We start from the raw sequence: 17,129 nt of genomic DNA, 5'->3' as shown, positions 1-17,129 counted from the left end.
GTGTAATGAATGTGAGAGATTCCTCCTTGTTCAGCATGCAGACACTGAACATGAGAAAAAAGAAATGTGAGGTCCCATATTAGCTTCAAAAGCAAAATATTGCTACATATCATAAAAAGGAAAGCGTAAGACAATGTCTTGGAACTGAAATTGATCTCAGTCAGTTCGAAAAGGCCCCATTTACCAAACGGAAGACATAACCCAATTTTAAATCAGTATGTTTTTGCTAAGTGTGCTAAATAACTGGAAAGTTAGATATTTTTCAATAATAATTTCTGGACTAACACTGGACGACACCAATGCCCTCAAAGGATTGTATCGAAACTCACCTAATTCAGATTGTATGCAGTCTTGTCCAAGTACTTTCCAGAGCAATTTCAGAGAATATATTCCCCAGTTACATAAAAGAAAGCTTTGGGGCACTTTGAGGATCAGCATGTAATATTTCAGCCTTGGTGGATTAGTTTTACGGTTGAATCAGGCAATTAGCACTTGTAATTTGCTTTTTGAGGACTTGCTTGTGCCACAGCTTTATTTGCATAAATTCCTCAATGAAGATGTGAAACTTCATCTTAAATAACAGACATGCAAAATAAATGCTCAGTTGGCCTGTGCAACAAACTCAGTGTACAGTAAGTGTACTTTAGTGTGTAAAAGGCCCTTTATGAAACTCCTAAAAAAAGTGATATAATACTGCATTTATTTCCAAAGACAAACCACCGCTGTTGTTTTTGATGATTCCTCTCAATCCTCAGGCGACCTGGCACTGACATCCAACCTCTCCAGGATGAGCTTTGAACAAAAAGTGTTGCAGCAGGGTTTTGTTAAAGTGCTGCACTTCAAAAGAAGATACATTCTTGATGACATTGCCCAATGCTGTACCTTTTGTAAAATACCTGCCTCTGGCACGTATATATTTCATCACTTGTTCAAAAACCAAAACAAAAGTCACAGGGCAGAAGGAGAGCTTCGCCACTCTTGATCTTAACCAGCGAGGTTGGAAGTGTTGCTAAGGCTGTAGCTGCCACTTTTTGGACAGTAGGGGGAATCATATATTATTTCAGCTGGGTGGGAAAAGAGGGTGTGGGGTCGAACATAAAAAGCTGGTTTGTACCAGGGCAGGGCTGGCAAGTGGAATCCACCACAGAGGGAGATGTGTAGTGGTTGGTGGGCTTCAGATGGTGTCAAGGTGAGGGCTGGCGGGGGGTCGGCCAGTCGACTCCTCTCCTCTGCTTTGTCTACCTGTGGGTCACCTGGTTGTTGAGAAGGCCTGGGAACGTCTGTTCAGTTTCAGTGCTTAATGAGCCACCTAGCAGAGACAGAGAGAGTTACCACCTCCACACTTTGTCCTTGTTTCACACCTGATACCAACAGTTTCAATCACCTCCAGTGATAAATGTAGAGGATTTCTGCCCTGCTCAGACTAGACTTCTCAATTAGTGTAACAACAATGTATCTGGTAACATACCTTTGTCAAGGTCTACTTAGAAGCTTTTTCAATAGCTTTCAACTGCTTTTTCTGAAGCTTTCGACCCCATCTCATGGTCTTCATCAGAGCATGGAGTCACACTAAGACCATATGATTACCTTTTCTCATGTGACCAAAAGTTTCATACAGGTCATGTGATGACAACTGTACCGACTCCAGAGAGAACTGAGCAAACTCCGATCTACAGATGAAGACCATGTCATAGGGCCGAAAGCTTCAGAAAAAGCTATTGTATGGACCTTTAGTTAAATACATTTTTTGTCGAAATATATAATTACAAATAACCTAGTAAAATAAATAGTGAATGACAATACATGACGGATCTCAGCGAGGTCCAGTATTGAGCGAGACCCGGCAGCCGTGAGCCACGCTCCAATGTAATCCTATTGGGCAAATGTGCATCGTCAATTTCATTCACTAAAAGTGCTGTTTTTGCCACTGAAAGGCTCGGATTGTTATTATAAGTGTCTGACAGCATTATGGAAAGGATCCCTACAGAGATAGACCTTTTTAAAGAGTAAAATCCTCTTTGTTTAACCAGAAACAGCTCTGAGATCACTGTCACTAAACCCACCGGACTTCATTTAAATAAACAGTACTTGTTATAATACATATTTTCACTTGTAAACTGTTAAATTATGTGTTTATTTCAACCAAACCCCAGTAGTGATTGTTGGAAAAGTGGAAAGACAAACCAAGATGGTCTTACTCTTTAAAAGAAAGGTGGACCTTTGAAGGAATCATTTCCATAGTGTTGTCAGACACTTAGAACAATAATTTGAGCATGTCAGTGGAAAAACAAGCACTTTTGTTGACGTAAAACGAAGGTGCGCAATTTCCCAATAACTTACATTGTAGCTTGTTTTGCTGACTGCCGACTGCAGCGATCTTGCTTAAAGGTGCTCTAAGCGATGTTGGGTGATGTCACTTCTTGTTGACGTTCAAAGTATTGTCAAACAAAACGGAGGCTAGCTCGCCCCTCCCTCCTCCTCATCCCGTGAACACGGAAGGTGTTCTAACCCCCAAACCCCCATCCCCAAATCCTTCTTGTCGGTTATTGGCTGGAACACTGTTTGTCGTTTCGTGGTGCAGGTTGGTGCAGTTTGTTTTTGTTGCCGTTTGTGGAGCCTGGGCTGTCTACAGAGACCGTGTTTTTTTTACAGTGTGTTCAGGGGACAGGCAGCTAGCGGATAGTGAGGAGATGTTTGCTGTATGTGACAAAAAATGTTATAGCCTAAAAAATGTATGACATCGCTTAGAGCACCTTTAATACTGGACCAATGTCCAAGATTGTTGTTCCCGTCAGTCACTCAGACACAAAAACAGGAAAATAGGGTGCAGGTTTTAAAAAAAATAAACCTAATTAATAATCCTTTAAATAATTTGATTATCAACATTAAAATGACTAACTAACACAAATAATTGTGAGGTCTTACCATTATGGCAGCTGTACATCCACACACGATGGCCATCATATCGACATCTGCATTTCAAGATGTTATTGGTGTAGTCTGACTCAGGTACCTCATAGTTTGGATTAATTACTATCTGTGAGAGGGAGAACATGTACACGTCAGGGATTGCTGTGAGAGGCCAGCACTAATGGCTGCAGTGTGTAGATCATTTCACTCTTTATTTAGAGAAAAAATAACAACAGAACATGGGAAACATTACCTGGAAAATGTAATCACCAGGTTTGATATCAGTTATATCGACCCACTGGCAGTCAATGTCATGCCTGTAGGTATCCCAGCAGCCCACAGTGATGCCTTGATCTCCAAAGTTAGCACATTCATATCTCTTTTCAATACCTGCAATAAGACATTTCAAAATGAAAAAATGCTGGCAAAAAACCCTCTGAGAACCATTTATAAAATGTTATAGCTGCATTAATAATTCTTTTTTGGCCACTTGAGGGCAGTGGAACAAGCTGTAAACACAACATTGACATATCATCTAATGAAGATGCTAGCATGACAATGTTAGTAAACAGTTGCTCATTTACACACCCTAAAGACACAGAGTAGCATTAGCATTTATTTGTTATCGTGTTTCAGAATAACTGATGAGTTAGGTTTGCACGATATGACCTAAAATCAAAATCACGATTAATTGCACATTTTACCTCGTAAATGTTATAACGATAATTAATCACGTTGTTCTAAATCATCTTTTCTGAAGCCAAAATGTTTCCAGACGACGGACACTGTGTTTTTTTTGGGCACAAGTTGCTCAGTTGACTCGGACTCTGTGTTTGAGTTATCCTCCATTATGCTTTCCATGCGGCTGACTGGACTGGGCGAAGTCATGTGACTACACACGCGGTAGAATGTTTTAAAGGAGAAAGTAGGCCTATCAAAAGGAATAAATTATCATCGATAATAGCTTCTGAATTTCGATGCCGATACATTTTCGATTAATCGTCCAGCCCTATGATGAGTGTCCAATATTCACTCTCCTTTCAGCTCTGTTTTACTCTGGATCAACAGAAGTACATTTCCAGGATAATTGCCTGGACTGCTAGATATTAAGTTAAGTACAGACTTTATTTGGGTTTTTGCTGCTTCTTGTACTTTTCTACTTTCTACTGCTGCTGTGTGTTCTTTGCTGGATTGGTTGTGTTGTTAGGCATAATTTAGAGGATTTTCTTAAAGTGAAACTAGTTAGTGTAAAGTGTGAATTTGGGGAGTGGAGGTTAACGACTCTCAGGTGCTTTTGACTGATTAGCCAGGGTGTGGCCTCCCCACCTGTAGCCAACACCAATCGCCTCCTTGTATTTAATGTTGGCAATTGCGTGAAGCGGCAGCCTCAGCGGACGAAGACTCGGAGGACAAAGACAAAGGAGTCTACGTGGGAGTCTTCGTGGGAGACTAAGTGGGCTTAACCTTATCTTTATCTTATCTTTATCTCACTTAACTGCTCGGTGTCTTCATCTGGAAATGTGCTGCTTCTCCATTCCTGTCCGTGTTTCCTCTCGGAGATACTACAAACCACGCATTAGCTCGCAACATTTCCGCAACCCCACCTCTCTTACCTATCCCGGCATGTACTTTATCAACCCTCCCTCCATCCGACTCTTTCTTACTCATGTCTCCCAATGATGCCACAGACACTCTCTTCTCTACTCTATCCTCCTCTCTCGACTCTCTCTGCCCTCTTACTTCACGACAGGCTCGCAAATCCTCCCCAGCTCCATGGTTATCTGACTCAGTACGTGCTGAAAGATCAACTATACGGGCAGCGGAAAGGAAATGGCAGAAATCTAAACACCCAGATGATCTGCTTACCTATCAGTCTCTTCTTTCCTCCTTCACTGCCTCTATTTGTGCAGCCAAAAGCTCTTTTTATCAAACCAAAATTGAATCCTCTTTCTCGAACCCCAAAAAACTTTTTTCCATCTTCTCTAACCTCCTAGATTCCCCCAGTCCACCTCCTCCCTCCTCCCTCCTACCAACCCACTTTGTCAACTACTTTGTAAAAAAGATAGATGACATACGCTCTTCATTCTCAACCACACCTCCTGAAATCACCTTACCATCCATCATTTCCAGTACTCTTTCCTCTTTCACCCCTTTATCTCCAAACCAAATTCTTACTTTGATTACCTCTGCCCGCCCAACCACCTGCCCCCTGGATCCTATCCCTTCTCACCTTCTCCAGTCCATTGCTCCGGACCTCCTTCCTTTCCTCACCCATCTCATTAACATCTCCTTGTCAACTGGCGGTTTCCCCGATGCTCTCAAAGAGGCAAGAGTGACCCCACTGCTCAAAAAACCAACACTCGACTCCTCTGATGTAAATAACTATAGACCCGTCTCCCTTCTTCCATTTCTATCTAAAACTCTTGAGCGTGCCATTTATAATCAACTCTCTACCTATCTCCATCAGAACAACCTTCTTGATCCCCACCAGTCTGGCTTCAAGGCTGGCCACTCAACAGAAACTGCCCTCCTTGCTGTCACTGAGCAGCTTCACATTGCTAGAACAACCTCTCTCTCTTCCATTATCATCCTTCTGGATCTTTCTGCTGCCTTTGACACAGTGAACCACCAGATCCTCATTTCGACACTCCGAAATCTGGGTGTCTCAGGCTCTGCGCTCTCATTGCTCACATCTTACCTGGCAGACCGAACCTACCGGGTAACCTGGAGAGGGTCTAGCTCAGAACCTTGCCCACTTAAAACTGGGGTTCCTCAGGGATCAGTCCTGGGTCCCCTCCTCTTCTCTCTGTACACCAACTCTCTCGGGTCTGTCATTCAGTCGCACGGCTTTTCTTATCACAGCTACGCAGATGACGCCCAACTAATTCTCTCCTTTCCTGAGTCTGAAACTCAGGTAGCAGCACATATCTCGGCCTGTCTGACTGACATCTCTTCTTGGATGTCCACACACCATCTGAAACTCAACCTCGACAAGACTGAGCTCCTTTTCCTTCCAGGGAAGGGCTCTCCTACCCAAGACCTGACTATAACAATTGACAACTCTGTGGTAGTCCCCACCAAGACTGCTAGAAACCTGGGTGTAACACTTGACGACCAACTCTCCTTCACTGCTAACATTGCTGCAACCACCCGATCGTGTAGATACATGCTGCATAACATCAGAAGGATACGTCCCCTTCTAACGCAGAAGGCGGCTCAGATTCTGGTTCAGGCTCTAGTCATCTCACGTCTAGACTACTGCAACTCCCTCCTGATTGGCCTGCCTGCATGTGCCATCCAACCCCTGCAGCTCATTCAGAATGCAGCGGCTCGACTTGTCTTCAACCTCCCCAAGTTCTCTCACACTACACCTCTCCTCCGCTCTCTTCACTGGTTACCAATTGCGGCCCGCATCCGCTTCAAGACACTAGTACTTACGTACAGGGCCACGAACGGATCAGCACCCGCTTATATCCAGAACATGGTCAAACCATATACCCCAACCCGCCCACTTCGTTCTGCATCAGCCAAACTGCTGGCTGCTCCCTCACAGCAAGGGAGAACTAATCACTCAACAAAATCCCGACTGTTCACTGTCCTGGCTCCCAAATGGTGGAACGAGTTCCCCATCGATATCAGGATGGCCGAAAGCCTACACATCTTCCGCCGAAGGCTAAAAACGCATCTCTTCCGACTACACCTCGGATAAAAAAAAAACACTTTCGAACCTGCACTTTCATTTGTCTCTTTGTAGCTTTGCCTATTTAAAGCTACTGTATTTGCACTTACTACTTGTGGTCTGGAGTTTGAACCTTCACAGTTGAAAGCACTTAATTGTAAGTCGCTTTGGATAAAAGCGTCAGCTAAATGACATGTAATGTAATAACATCTAGCATGTTGCTGTTCTCAAAATCCCTTCCCTTCGGTAAACAAACTTCAAGTTAGCAAGCTACACGCTGAAAATGGCGACTTTTGGAAAAAAATTTGATCGTGCAACATGGCAAATCTGTTTGGTTCTTTCAGGGAATGATTTAAAGATTTACAAAGGATATGTTTACGGCATTTACTATCCAACTGGGACATTTTGGGACCTATTGGTGGGATTGCTAGCTCATGTTACTGTATTGTGAACAGTTTACTTCATTTAATATTGTATGTGGCATTTTCTTTTGCGGGGTGCAAATATTCAACTAAAACAAGTTCCTTCCCGAGACCATTTTGCAGAGGTGCTGTTACTTGGTCCGGAGCTTAGCACCAAGACGATTGCGACTGGTTTAAAGAAATGCAAACAACCCAGAGTGTTATTTCTCCTATCCTGGAATGTCGTGTAGCCAGACCTTAGTCTGCAGCGCTGTGGAGATAGGTCTAGCAATGACAGAGACTAGCTCAGTATTGGTCTCCACCAATATCTGAAAAAAAATACCTGGCTCTTAAGCTACCAAATGCTCCAATACTTACCCTTTAGAGGTAGGTAAACATAGTGGAGCATTTAGCAGCTGTCTGCCTGCTGTTTGGTGCTGGGCAGGTAGTGTACAGTGGGTTTATCAGAACTGCCGAAAAACAGCTGCCTTTTGGCTAGAAACGAGGTTGAGGAGAGCAGTAAGAGTGAACCAAAACAGTAAAGTCATAAAGCCAAAATAGCTAAAAGATGCTAGAAACATCTCTAGATCTGAGGGGAACTGCAGACTAGGGAGATAATTCTCTGTGCGTTTGTGACTACAAGTGACACCTTTTACATTACAGTCATATCAATTGTAAAAATAAAAATATTGATTGTTGCAGCTTTAAAAACACATTATTGACTGTGAAAAAGGATTGTTTCTGCCACATTTTTGAAAAGTCAAAGTTTATTCACATTGTGAAATCAAAAGTAGGAATACTTTTTTGGTTCTCACCTTCATCACACTCTGAGTCCTCCAGGCAAAAACTTGCTTTGTGTCCTTCTGCCACTTTGGTTCCATTGAGGGAGAACAGGTCATATAGGGTAAACACCTCCATGCTGTGATAATGCCTACACACACAAACAGAAATGTATTTTTATTAAAGTCAGGCTCAAAATGTACAAGTACAAGAATGGCACTTCTTGTTGTCTATTCTGCTAGTCTGCTGACAAAAGAGCATCTGTCTATCAAATTGTCATCTGCAATGTAAAACATTTCTTGTAAATGGTTCGATTTTGGCCTGATAAGCTCCGTCAAGTTCTGCCACTCAAAAGTGCCAAAGGTTTGACATGTGGAAAGCTGGTAGCTGTGGGAAGCTGCCAAAATTGAACTGTTCCTCCAGCCAACACAGGAACCACAAAAATGTGGGACTTTTTGTATAGTAGCTTAATTTTACAGCACAGGGCCAATTACAGGGCAGAACAACATATGGAAGGGTAAAGCTGCTCCAGAAACATGATTGGGGCTGAGTCATCTGTCTTTCTTTGAATTAGGTCTAATTTGAGATGCTATTTCTGAATCATTGAAATGTCCTATTCTACTATGAGGTTTACAAAGGAAATGCTTGTAAATTTATAATTAACTTGCGATTTATGTTCCTGGAATATAAACTGGTTACAACTGCTTCCACAAATTATACTGTATGATAAATGCCACATGCATTTCAGTAGGCACATTGTTCTGTAAAAAAAGGTTGCACTATTGTGTCCTTAAATATCTTAACATTTTTCTATCACTCACATTTTTTTTTAGGGCTGTCAAAATAACGTGTTAATTTCGATTAATTAATCTGGGAAAAAATAACGCGTTAAAAAAAATAACGCAGATTAATCCATTCCATATTGAACTTTGACCCAGAGCCGTTCTAGCCACCATTCGACTGTAAAATGAAGGAGGGAGACGAGAATGCGCTGCCTGGATCATTAATTGGAACATTTACTTATAAAAATCTTCTTCCTGAATAGGGTTGGGTACCGAAATCTGGTGCTAATACGGCACAGGTGCCTTCACGACCGGTATCTACCAGACTGAATAGCAACGCGGATTTCGGCGCCTCATTTCGGTGCCACTGATATGTCTGCTTCTCTCGGATGCTCTGAAACAGACGTTACAGGCAACAGATATATCGCTGCACATGATGCTAGTTAACACTAACAGCAGCTAACGTTAGCCTACCGCTAGCTAGTAGCTGGATTAAACACGGTTACAATGCTGACAGCTAACGCTAAACGGTGTAAAGTGTGACTGTATTTTACTGTAGAGGATTCAACACCGGGATGTAACAATCTGCAGCTGCCGTTGTCGGAAAAACACAGACAGTTCAATGAAACTGGTAACCTACAGTCTCGTGGTGCATTCAAAGTTGTTGTTAAATGCCCTTTTCCTATCTGGTGGTTGTTTTTCTCATTCAACAGCAATTTACTAGTGAAATAAGTTATTGTTATAGTTATTACATTATTATTAAATCATTTAATTTTGACCATATGGCCTAGCAATAAACAAGCTGTTCTTTAATGTTGCTGACTGTTGTTTAGTGCCCTTCTTTTTTTTTTACTTTCTTAAAAAGTATCGGTTAAGGCACCAGGCAAAAATGATGTATGCGATTAATTTAGATTAATTAATCACTGAGTATGTAATTAATTAGATAAATTTTTTTAATCAATTGACAGCCCTAATTTTTTTATTTCAATATTTTATTACAAGTTTCTTGTGAGGGTTAAAAAAGATTTGAAACAGCACAGACGTCACTGTGGGACATTACAACTTGCCACACATGCCATCCTGAATTTCTTTGAGCTGGTCTAACAGTTTATTAAATAAGGAAACCCCTCAACATTCTGGGAAATACACACATTTCTTCCTGCAAGTTATGTAAGAAGATCATTCAATGTCTGTGTGTTAAGTACAGAGCTGGAGCCAGGAAGTGATTAGCTTAGCTTAGCTTAGCATAAAGACGAGGAGAAATGGAGAAATGGCTAGCCTGGCTAGTTAATAATACTACTATTAATAATAATAATAATAATAATTATAATAACAATTATTATAATTATTATTATTATTATTATTATAATAATAATACATTTAAAAAGCACTTTTTTTAAAAAGTTCTGAAAGACACTTTACAATAATACCAGTACATTAAGCACATTAAAAGCAAGTGAAACAATCAACCAGCAAATAACAGCAGTTGAAATGTAATATTATTAGAGGGGGAAGGATGTTTTGATAAGTGATTTAAATGTGTCTTTGAATGTGTCCAGGTCAGTACAGTCATGGATGTGTATGGGTAGTTCCAGAGGGAGGGGGCTGCGATGATAACCCCAGGTTCGGTGCTTGGTCCTAAGTGATGTGGAGAGGATTCTGTCGGAGGAGCTGAGGTTAGGGGGGGGTGTAGATTGTGGCGGTGGAGCAGGTATGTGAGGTAGGAAGGAGCCTGCTTATGGAGGGCTTTGTGGGTGAGGAGGAGGACTTTAAACTGGAGGCGTTAGAAAACAGGGAGCCAGTGGAGATTCGGGAGCTGGTGTGGGTAAGGAAGCTGGCAGCAGAGTTTTGGATGTATTAAAGTTTATTTAGGGCTTTTGCAGATGAACCATAGAGAATGCTATTGCAGTAGTCAATTCTGAAATGCAATGAATGCATTGATGAGAGTTTCGGCAGCAGAGAAGGTGTGTGATAGGCGGAGACGGGCAATGTTTTTGAGGTGCACGCAGTTCTGGTGATTTGATTGAGGACACAAGGACATATAAAAGAGCCCTTGTACTCTGTGACACTAACCTGTGACAGTCGTGCCACACCCACGAGTGTCTGCCAGCTTTGGGCCGGAAGTCAGACTGGCCGTTGTTGTGGATCTGGGAGGAGAAGCGCAACAGGCGGCGGTAGGAGTTGGCCGGCACCTGGTTGGCGGTGGAGGACAGACAGTCCTCCTCGTGCGCACATTGCAGCATGAACATAGGCCTGTCTTCCATGTAGGTGGTCTGCTCCACCACCTGAGGGTTCAACACCAGGTCAGGAGCCGCTGTGCACAGGAGGATGAAGGCAAAACCACAGAGAAGCAGACAGAGACAACACATATTTAGAAACATATGGCCCTGTCATTGCTACAAAAAAAACAGAAAAGCTCTGGCACATAAAGTAAATGAGCCCTCTTGTGTTTCAGAAAGGGACATTGGAGTTTCGGTTATGCAAACTTTTCACAGAGGCAGAGCTTCTCCAGAGGCAGAAATAATTTCATTTGTTGGATTAAAACGCAATGTGAAGAGCAAATGTGGACACATTTTAATTAAATTCAATTTTATTTATAGTGTCAAATCATAACTAGCATAACATATCTCAGGAGCATGCATTTGGTGTGACAGCAGCAAGGAAAAACTTCCTTTTAGCAGGCTTCTGCCTGACCTCTCAAAAGCATTCACCACCAACAATGTACAGTATGAATGTGGGTATCTTACTCTCAGAGCAGGAGACTCCGGCGGCGTTGCGTCCGCCTCCTTTAGCGCAGCTGAGGTGGGCTCCATGGTGCAGGCAGTGGGACAGAGACATCTCAGTACCAGAGCAGCGAACGCCACTCATCACCACATTGTCGGCACTCACCTCTCCTGGCCAATACCAAGTCTCCTGTTAAGATAACAGGACCCATGGTTTACAGCTGACATTACCAGGTATTATACATCTTGTAGATGAAAATTATGAAAATCTGTAAAGTAAAGTAACTATGCTATTTGTGAAATAATTTTACATGTAGTTAGTAAGAAATAAAGAAAATGCCTCTGAATGTAGTGGAGCAGAAGTACGAAGCTAGGTTTATGTAGCCTCTTCAAACATCTGTATGATTCTTCACATACAGACCACAGGGAATCAAACAGCCTTAAATATGTGGTCAGAGAGGGAGACGACTCTCTCCAGTATTTTGAATTTGGACTGCAGTAAGTAAGTAAAAGTATTTTACATGCTAGCTGTCAGTATTACATATTGCACCTTTAAATTAGCAGAAAATTAAAATACTCAAAAAAGTACAAGTGCTTCAAAACTATACTTAAGTACACTGGTATGGCTCTAACTGAAGAGCAGTGGTGGATGAAGTATTCAGATACTTAGAGATTCAGATACTTAAGTAAAAGTACTAATACCACACTGTAAAAATACTCTGTAACAAGTAAAAGTCCTACATTGAAAATGTTACTTAAGTAAAAGTAAGTTAGTATCATCAGGAAATTGTACTTAAAGTTAAAGTATTTAATGCAGAAAAATCCTCACATTTTAGAAATCAGAAACGATCAAAGCAGTTCTGTCAATCAACTAAGTGTTTAATGGTCTAATCATTTCAGCTGTACTTGTAGGCTGTTTTTGTAAAGTAACTAGTAACTAAAGCTGTCAGATGAATGAAGTGGAGTAAAAAGTACAATATTTCCATCTGAAATGTAGTGGAGTGTTAGTAGAAAGTGGCATGAAAAGAAAAGACTCACGTAAAGTACAAGTACCTTTTGAACTAGTACTTGAGTAAATGTTTTAGTTACATTCCACCACTGCTGAAGAGTAGTATAAGGTCCATATTCTACTTTAAATAATACTAATGGAAAAAAGATTTCAAGAAGCTGGATAATTGCAGAAATGTGAGATAGCAACAGCTGAAAAACAATCCATATCACTTGATCACAGAACTGTCTGATACCAAAGACCAGCTTACTGTATTCCCACTAAATATTCAACTCTGATGATGCCAAGCAACCATGTGGTCCTTTTTTGAGGATATCAATGGACAAGTTCACAGTAACATCATATATTGTTGTGAAGACAGGTGATTCTCTACATTGACCACTAGAGAGCACACCCTATCCTTTTATATCATCATGGATGGGCAATTACTGTATATTGTGATCATATATAATAATAATGTTTTTCTTGAACTGCCAAATAAGGCCTGTGCAACTCATATACATATGACTGGAATATATGAGTGATGGTACTGCCATATATGAGTGATGGTACTGCTAGAAAAAGGAAATGAGCCTAACATAATACCGTAATGTACCCCTATTGCAACAGACAGTCCTTCTCACTTCTGCCTTAAGGTAAACCTGACTTCCTATAATCATATAGAAACCATCATTATACAATTTCCACTCATAAAACTCTGCTCTTCATTCCATCACTCTGTAAACACTTTCAAAGCTTATATGAAAATTACTGGCAAAATGATAACACTGACAAATAATGTTAGTGTACTTTTAAACATAACACAGCAATGATGATAACAAAATATTTGTAATTTTTGGACTGGACAGAAAATGTACAAGCTAACCATGAAAGATAAATTGCATACTGCATTTTTGCATTTGAATTATGTCCTGACTTTAGCTTATTTCTAATTTAAAAAACATGTTTTTAAACATAACACAGCAATGATGATAACAAAATATTTCTAATTTTTGGACTGGACAGACAATGTACAACCTAACCATGAAAAATAAATTGCACAATGCATTTTTGCATTTGAATTATGTCCTGACTTTAGCTTGTTTCTAATGAAAATGATTTGTTTTTATAATGGCACGATTCTGTCAGGCTTCTTCTGTGAAATTTTTCAAATCCAACAACTATAGAAATGACAATGATTAAGGCCTTTACAATTTCATTAGAAATGACTTAAAAATGCTTCAAACATGATTCAAATTCTAATGCAAAAGTGCTTTTAACTGATATGTAGCTACATAATTTGTAGGAAATGATTGGATTATTTTTTTTAGGGAAAAATGGAGACAGATAGAGAATAAAGTTTACGACGATGAGTCAAAAGTAAATTGATGATTGATTAGGTTTCAATAGATTATAATTGTATTCGTCTGGAAAACAACAACTCAATACAACTAACTAAACTCAAACAACTGTCTCCGAACTATGTTCCCTTTCATTAACACATTACAGTGTTTTCCAGGAAACTTCCTATCGGTTATTAGTGAGAAATGGCGTGCACACAGTAATACATTTATCAAGACTTTGGATGTCTGTATGTAGCAAGAAAATAATAATTTTAAATGTGAAGCACAATGACAAATCAGGGTTAAACTGGGACTTCCTGCGGAAGATCCTGTGTTCAGATTTGTACTGTCTAGGTTTGATTAGTTAGACTGAAAGAACATTAAACACAATATACAACATGTGTTGGTTTTCTTCTTAAACATTTCAGATATTTACTTCAAAGGTTGTAACATTTGAACTGAAGGAAGAAAAATCCTGTTACTTTTAGAACAAACCCAAACCCAGGCTGATTCCCACTTCCTGCCTGCTGCATCTCGTACCTGGAAAGCGTTGCTGGCAAAGCCCAGGCCCAGCTGTCTGCAGACCACCATGGCCTCCATGGTTCCCCAGCTTTCACTGCACACTGTCCCCCACACCAGGGAACCATTCCTCTCCACCAGCACCTCCACACGGCCCTCGTAGGGGTTACGACCTCCACTCAGACGCAGCTATGGGCACGAAAAACACAACGAAGGCAACCTGAATCATTTTGACAGGATATTTGGTAATAGTAACAAGTAACTGCAAAGTAACAAACCCAGCATACATGACAACATATTCTAATGTTTTGGTAAAAACTTTAAAAGGTAATATATGCATGATATGTACAGTATAAAAAACGAATTATGACTTGAAACACTACGAGGATGTGCAAAATAAATGCAGTAAAGAATGCCGAAAAAATAGCAGTGAGAAACTGTGAAATGATCAGTACTAATGCAGGACGTTTACATATCATTATTTAAAATAGGAAAACAAAATAGGAGTCACATTCTTCGCCCGCTCAAGATGGCCGTATAGGAGAAGAAGGACCTTGTCTTTCCTCCCAGCCTACTTAAAAATGCAGGTTTTAGTCATTCCTTTAGTGAACTGTTGATGTAAGAAGCTTTTGCAACTCAGGCATGGCCGTATCTAGCATTGAGGACACCAAGGTCCGGACCTGGTCGAAGATATCAATGGTGTAAAAAAAGGAGACTGTCCTCCCCCGAAAAACACCCACATAAGTCTTTTGTTCATGCAGCAATTAAGACTTATATTTACGATTATAGTGACCGCACCCTCTAGTGGCCGTAGTTGTTATGACGGCTCAAACAAACAGGAATTTCACCCAAAAGGGTTTGAGTACTGTTTGAAATAAAGTAAACAGCAAGTTTTTTTTAATTTTACGTAACAAATGGAGCTAAGTCACGTTCTGCGTCACGTGCGTAACCAGAAGTGAAGTACTGTCTGATTTCAACCCAAACCACAATCGTTTTCTAAACTTAACTGAATAGTGTTTGTGCCTAAACCTAACCATACTGCGATTGTATCACAATGTTAACGACGTGTTTAAAACTGCGAGTTACGCTCACCGGTTTAGATATAAGGTCTTATTTTCTGCCACTGCTAGGGGCGCTAATTTATGAAACGCTTCCTATTAGAGGATAGGAATAAACGACTAATATGGTTGTATTGTTTGAAGGATTTGTTGGAAAAACGGTATTGAGTCTCTGAACAAAACTTAAAAATGGCGGCAGTGGAATAACAAGAAACAAGAATCTCCAGGTTGGAAGATAAGGCGTGCCCAATTATGAAGAACCTGGTGAAAGATTCTCCAGGTGCCAGAATCTCTGGTGTCAGAGAAGGAACTGAGGGCCAAGATCTGGAAGGATTTTCGAAAAATCTGTTGAGCACTGGATATAAAAGCTGATGACTATATATATGATGTGCAACATATCCTCAACTTTTGTTAACACTAAGTGGTCTGCAGGCCATACATATGCATGAAATACATGAAAAGACAAATCTAGCACCCCGTTGTAGTGGGTACAAACTAAACAATCGTGTTTTTAAGTGAGAATATGTTGCTGTTATGTTTGATTGAAACAACACTGAGGCAAACAACGACCCGACTCACCGACTGCTGGAAGCCCATAGAAGGAACATTGCATCTGACGGCTGCATCCTCCTCATGGCTGCAACCAAGAGCCTCCTTGTTGAAGACACACTCTGTGATGGACTTCTCAAATCCAGTGCACTGCACCTCATTCATATGCACTGGGCCCATTCCTGAAATATATAGACAAAAGAAGTTTTGAAAGGTTGCTTCCCATATGAGAGGGTCCATGAGAGCGAAAAACAAATGGTTTTGGCTGAGAGATGTCCATGTTGTGTCATTATTTCATGTAATTTCACCATTTCCATTTAAAAATACAGCTCTGGTGTGAAATCAAAACAAAAGGACTAGTTCAACATTTTATTAGCTTAGCATTAAAACTGGAGGCACACACACCAAAATCTTTAACAAACTACAATACATCCAAAACTCTCTTGTCTGCTCACCCAGTCCCGCACCGGAGCTCACCTCACCCGAGTCCTTTAAAAACCAGCTTCACATTTAACATACCGACTCAAACTACCAGTTCCTCTATAAAGGTAAAACAATCAGGATGTCAGGAACAGTTATAAGCCTTAAAGCCAATATGGTTCATTAAGGGAAGGTGAAAGAAAGGAGTAGACTACACATTAAAAAGAGAGGCTCATACTGTACATACATAATGTACAACAAGTAGTCAGTTAATCAGAGAACCCTACAAGTAATACTACAACAACATTATAGTCACCACATTATATCAAGTACCAAATTATGATTACCTATGACCATATGACCTTTACATGAGAACGAAAGATACCTTAACATGACACGTGACACATTTCATCAGGAGAGAAGGTGAAAATAATAATAATTTAACATGGTGCAAAATAGGTTGAAATGTGAGAGTCTTTGGCGATTAGACTCCATCGCTATGTTTAATTTATAAGGGGTAGAGAGGCCATGGATAGACAGGAATATCCCCGATGGAGTCTTGACACTTGGGGTGGTAAAGGAAGCTTGGAATGACAACTGACAGCAGCAGAGAGGAGAATAGATTTAAAGTTGAGTGAAACAAAGTGATTGGCTCACAGATCGTAGAAACATCTGGTTGGTTAAACTGAAAGAGTGAACGCCCAGAGTCAGCTGATTAGGTTGGGAAAGAGAGAGAGAGAGAGAGAGAGAGAGAGATAGAGAGAGAGAGAAGAGGAGAATGAAGAAGCATAGAAGTCTTCCTGAATGAACTTAGGCTGAGCTTCACATAAATAGTATCCTTACACAAATAAACTATGTAACACTGCCACACACATCTCTGCTTACAACATGATACAGTATAAGTTGCCAAAAACCTTTTTTTCTATTTTGTGAAATGTTTTGCTGTTTATCATGATGTACTATTACCATCTGAGTTT

General features: G+C 40.5%; 1 protein-coding gene across 1 annotated transcript in view; it reads right to left on the bottom strand.

Annotated features, from left to right (window-relative positions):
• Positions 1–498: 498 nt before the first annotated feature.
• The window catches only part of loxl2b (lysyl oxidase-like 2b), a 51,957-nt gene continuing 35,326 nt past the window's right edge, over positions 499–17,129 (bottom strand). Inside the window, exons 7-14 of the mRNA XM_031296578.2 lie at positions 15,763–15,914; positions 14,147–14,314; positions 11,300–11,465; positions 10,626–10,866; positions 7,806–7,921; positions 3,164–3,300; positions 2,926–3,037; positions 499–1,309 (exon numbers count right to left, since the gene is read on the bottom strand). Of these exons, the coding sequence (XP_031152438.1) occupies positions 1,239–1,309; positions 2,926–3,037; positions 3,164–3,300; positions 7,806–7,921; positions 10,626–10,866; positions 11,300–11,465; positions 14,147–14,314; positions 15,763–15,914 (1,163 nt within the window). The 3' untranslated portion in view covers positions 499–1,238. The remainder of the gene's footprint in view (positions 1,310–2,925; positions 3,038–3,163; positions 3,301–7,805; positions 7,922–10,625; positions 10,867–11,299; positions 11,466–14,146; positions 14,315–15,762; positions 15,915–17,129) is intronic.

Source organism: Sander lucioperca, chromosome 2, assembly GCF_008315115.2.
Source record: "Sander lucioperca isolate FBNREF2018 chromosome 2, SLUC_FBN_1.2, whole genome shotgun sequence".
NCBI lineage: Eukaryota > Metazoa > Chordata > Actinopteri > Perciformes > Percidae > Sander > Sander lucioperca.
Note: the sequence above shows the minus strand (reverse complement) of the source record. Positions and strands in the feature narration are given on the sequence as shown.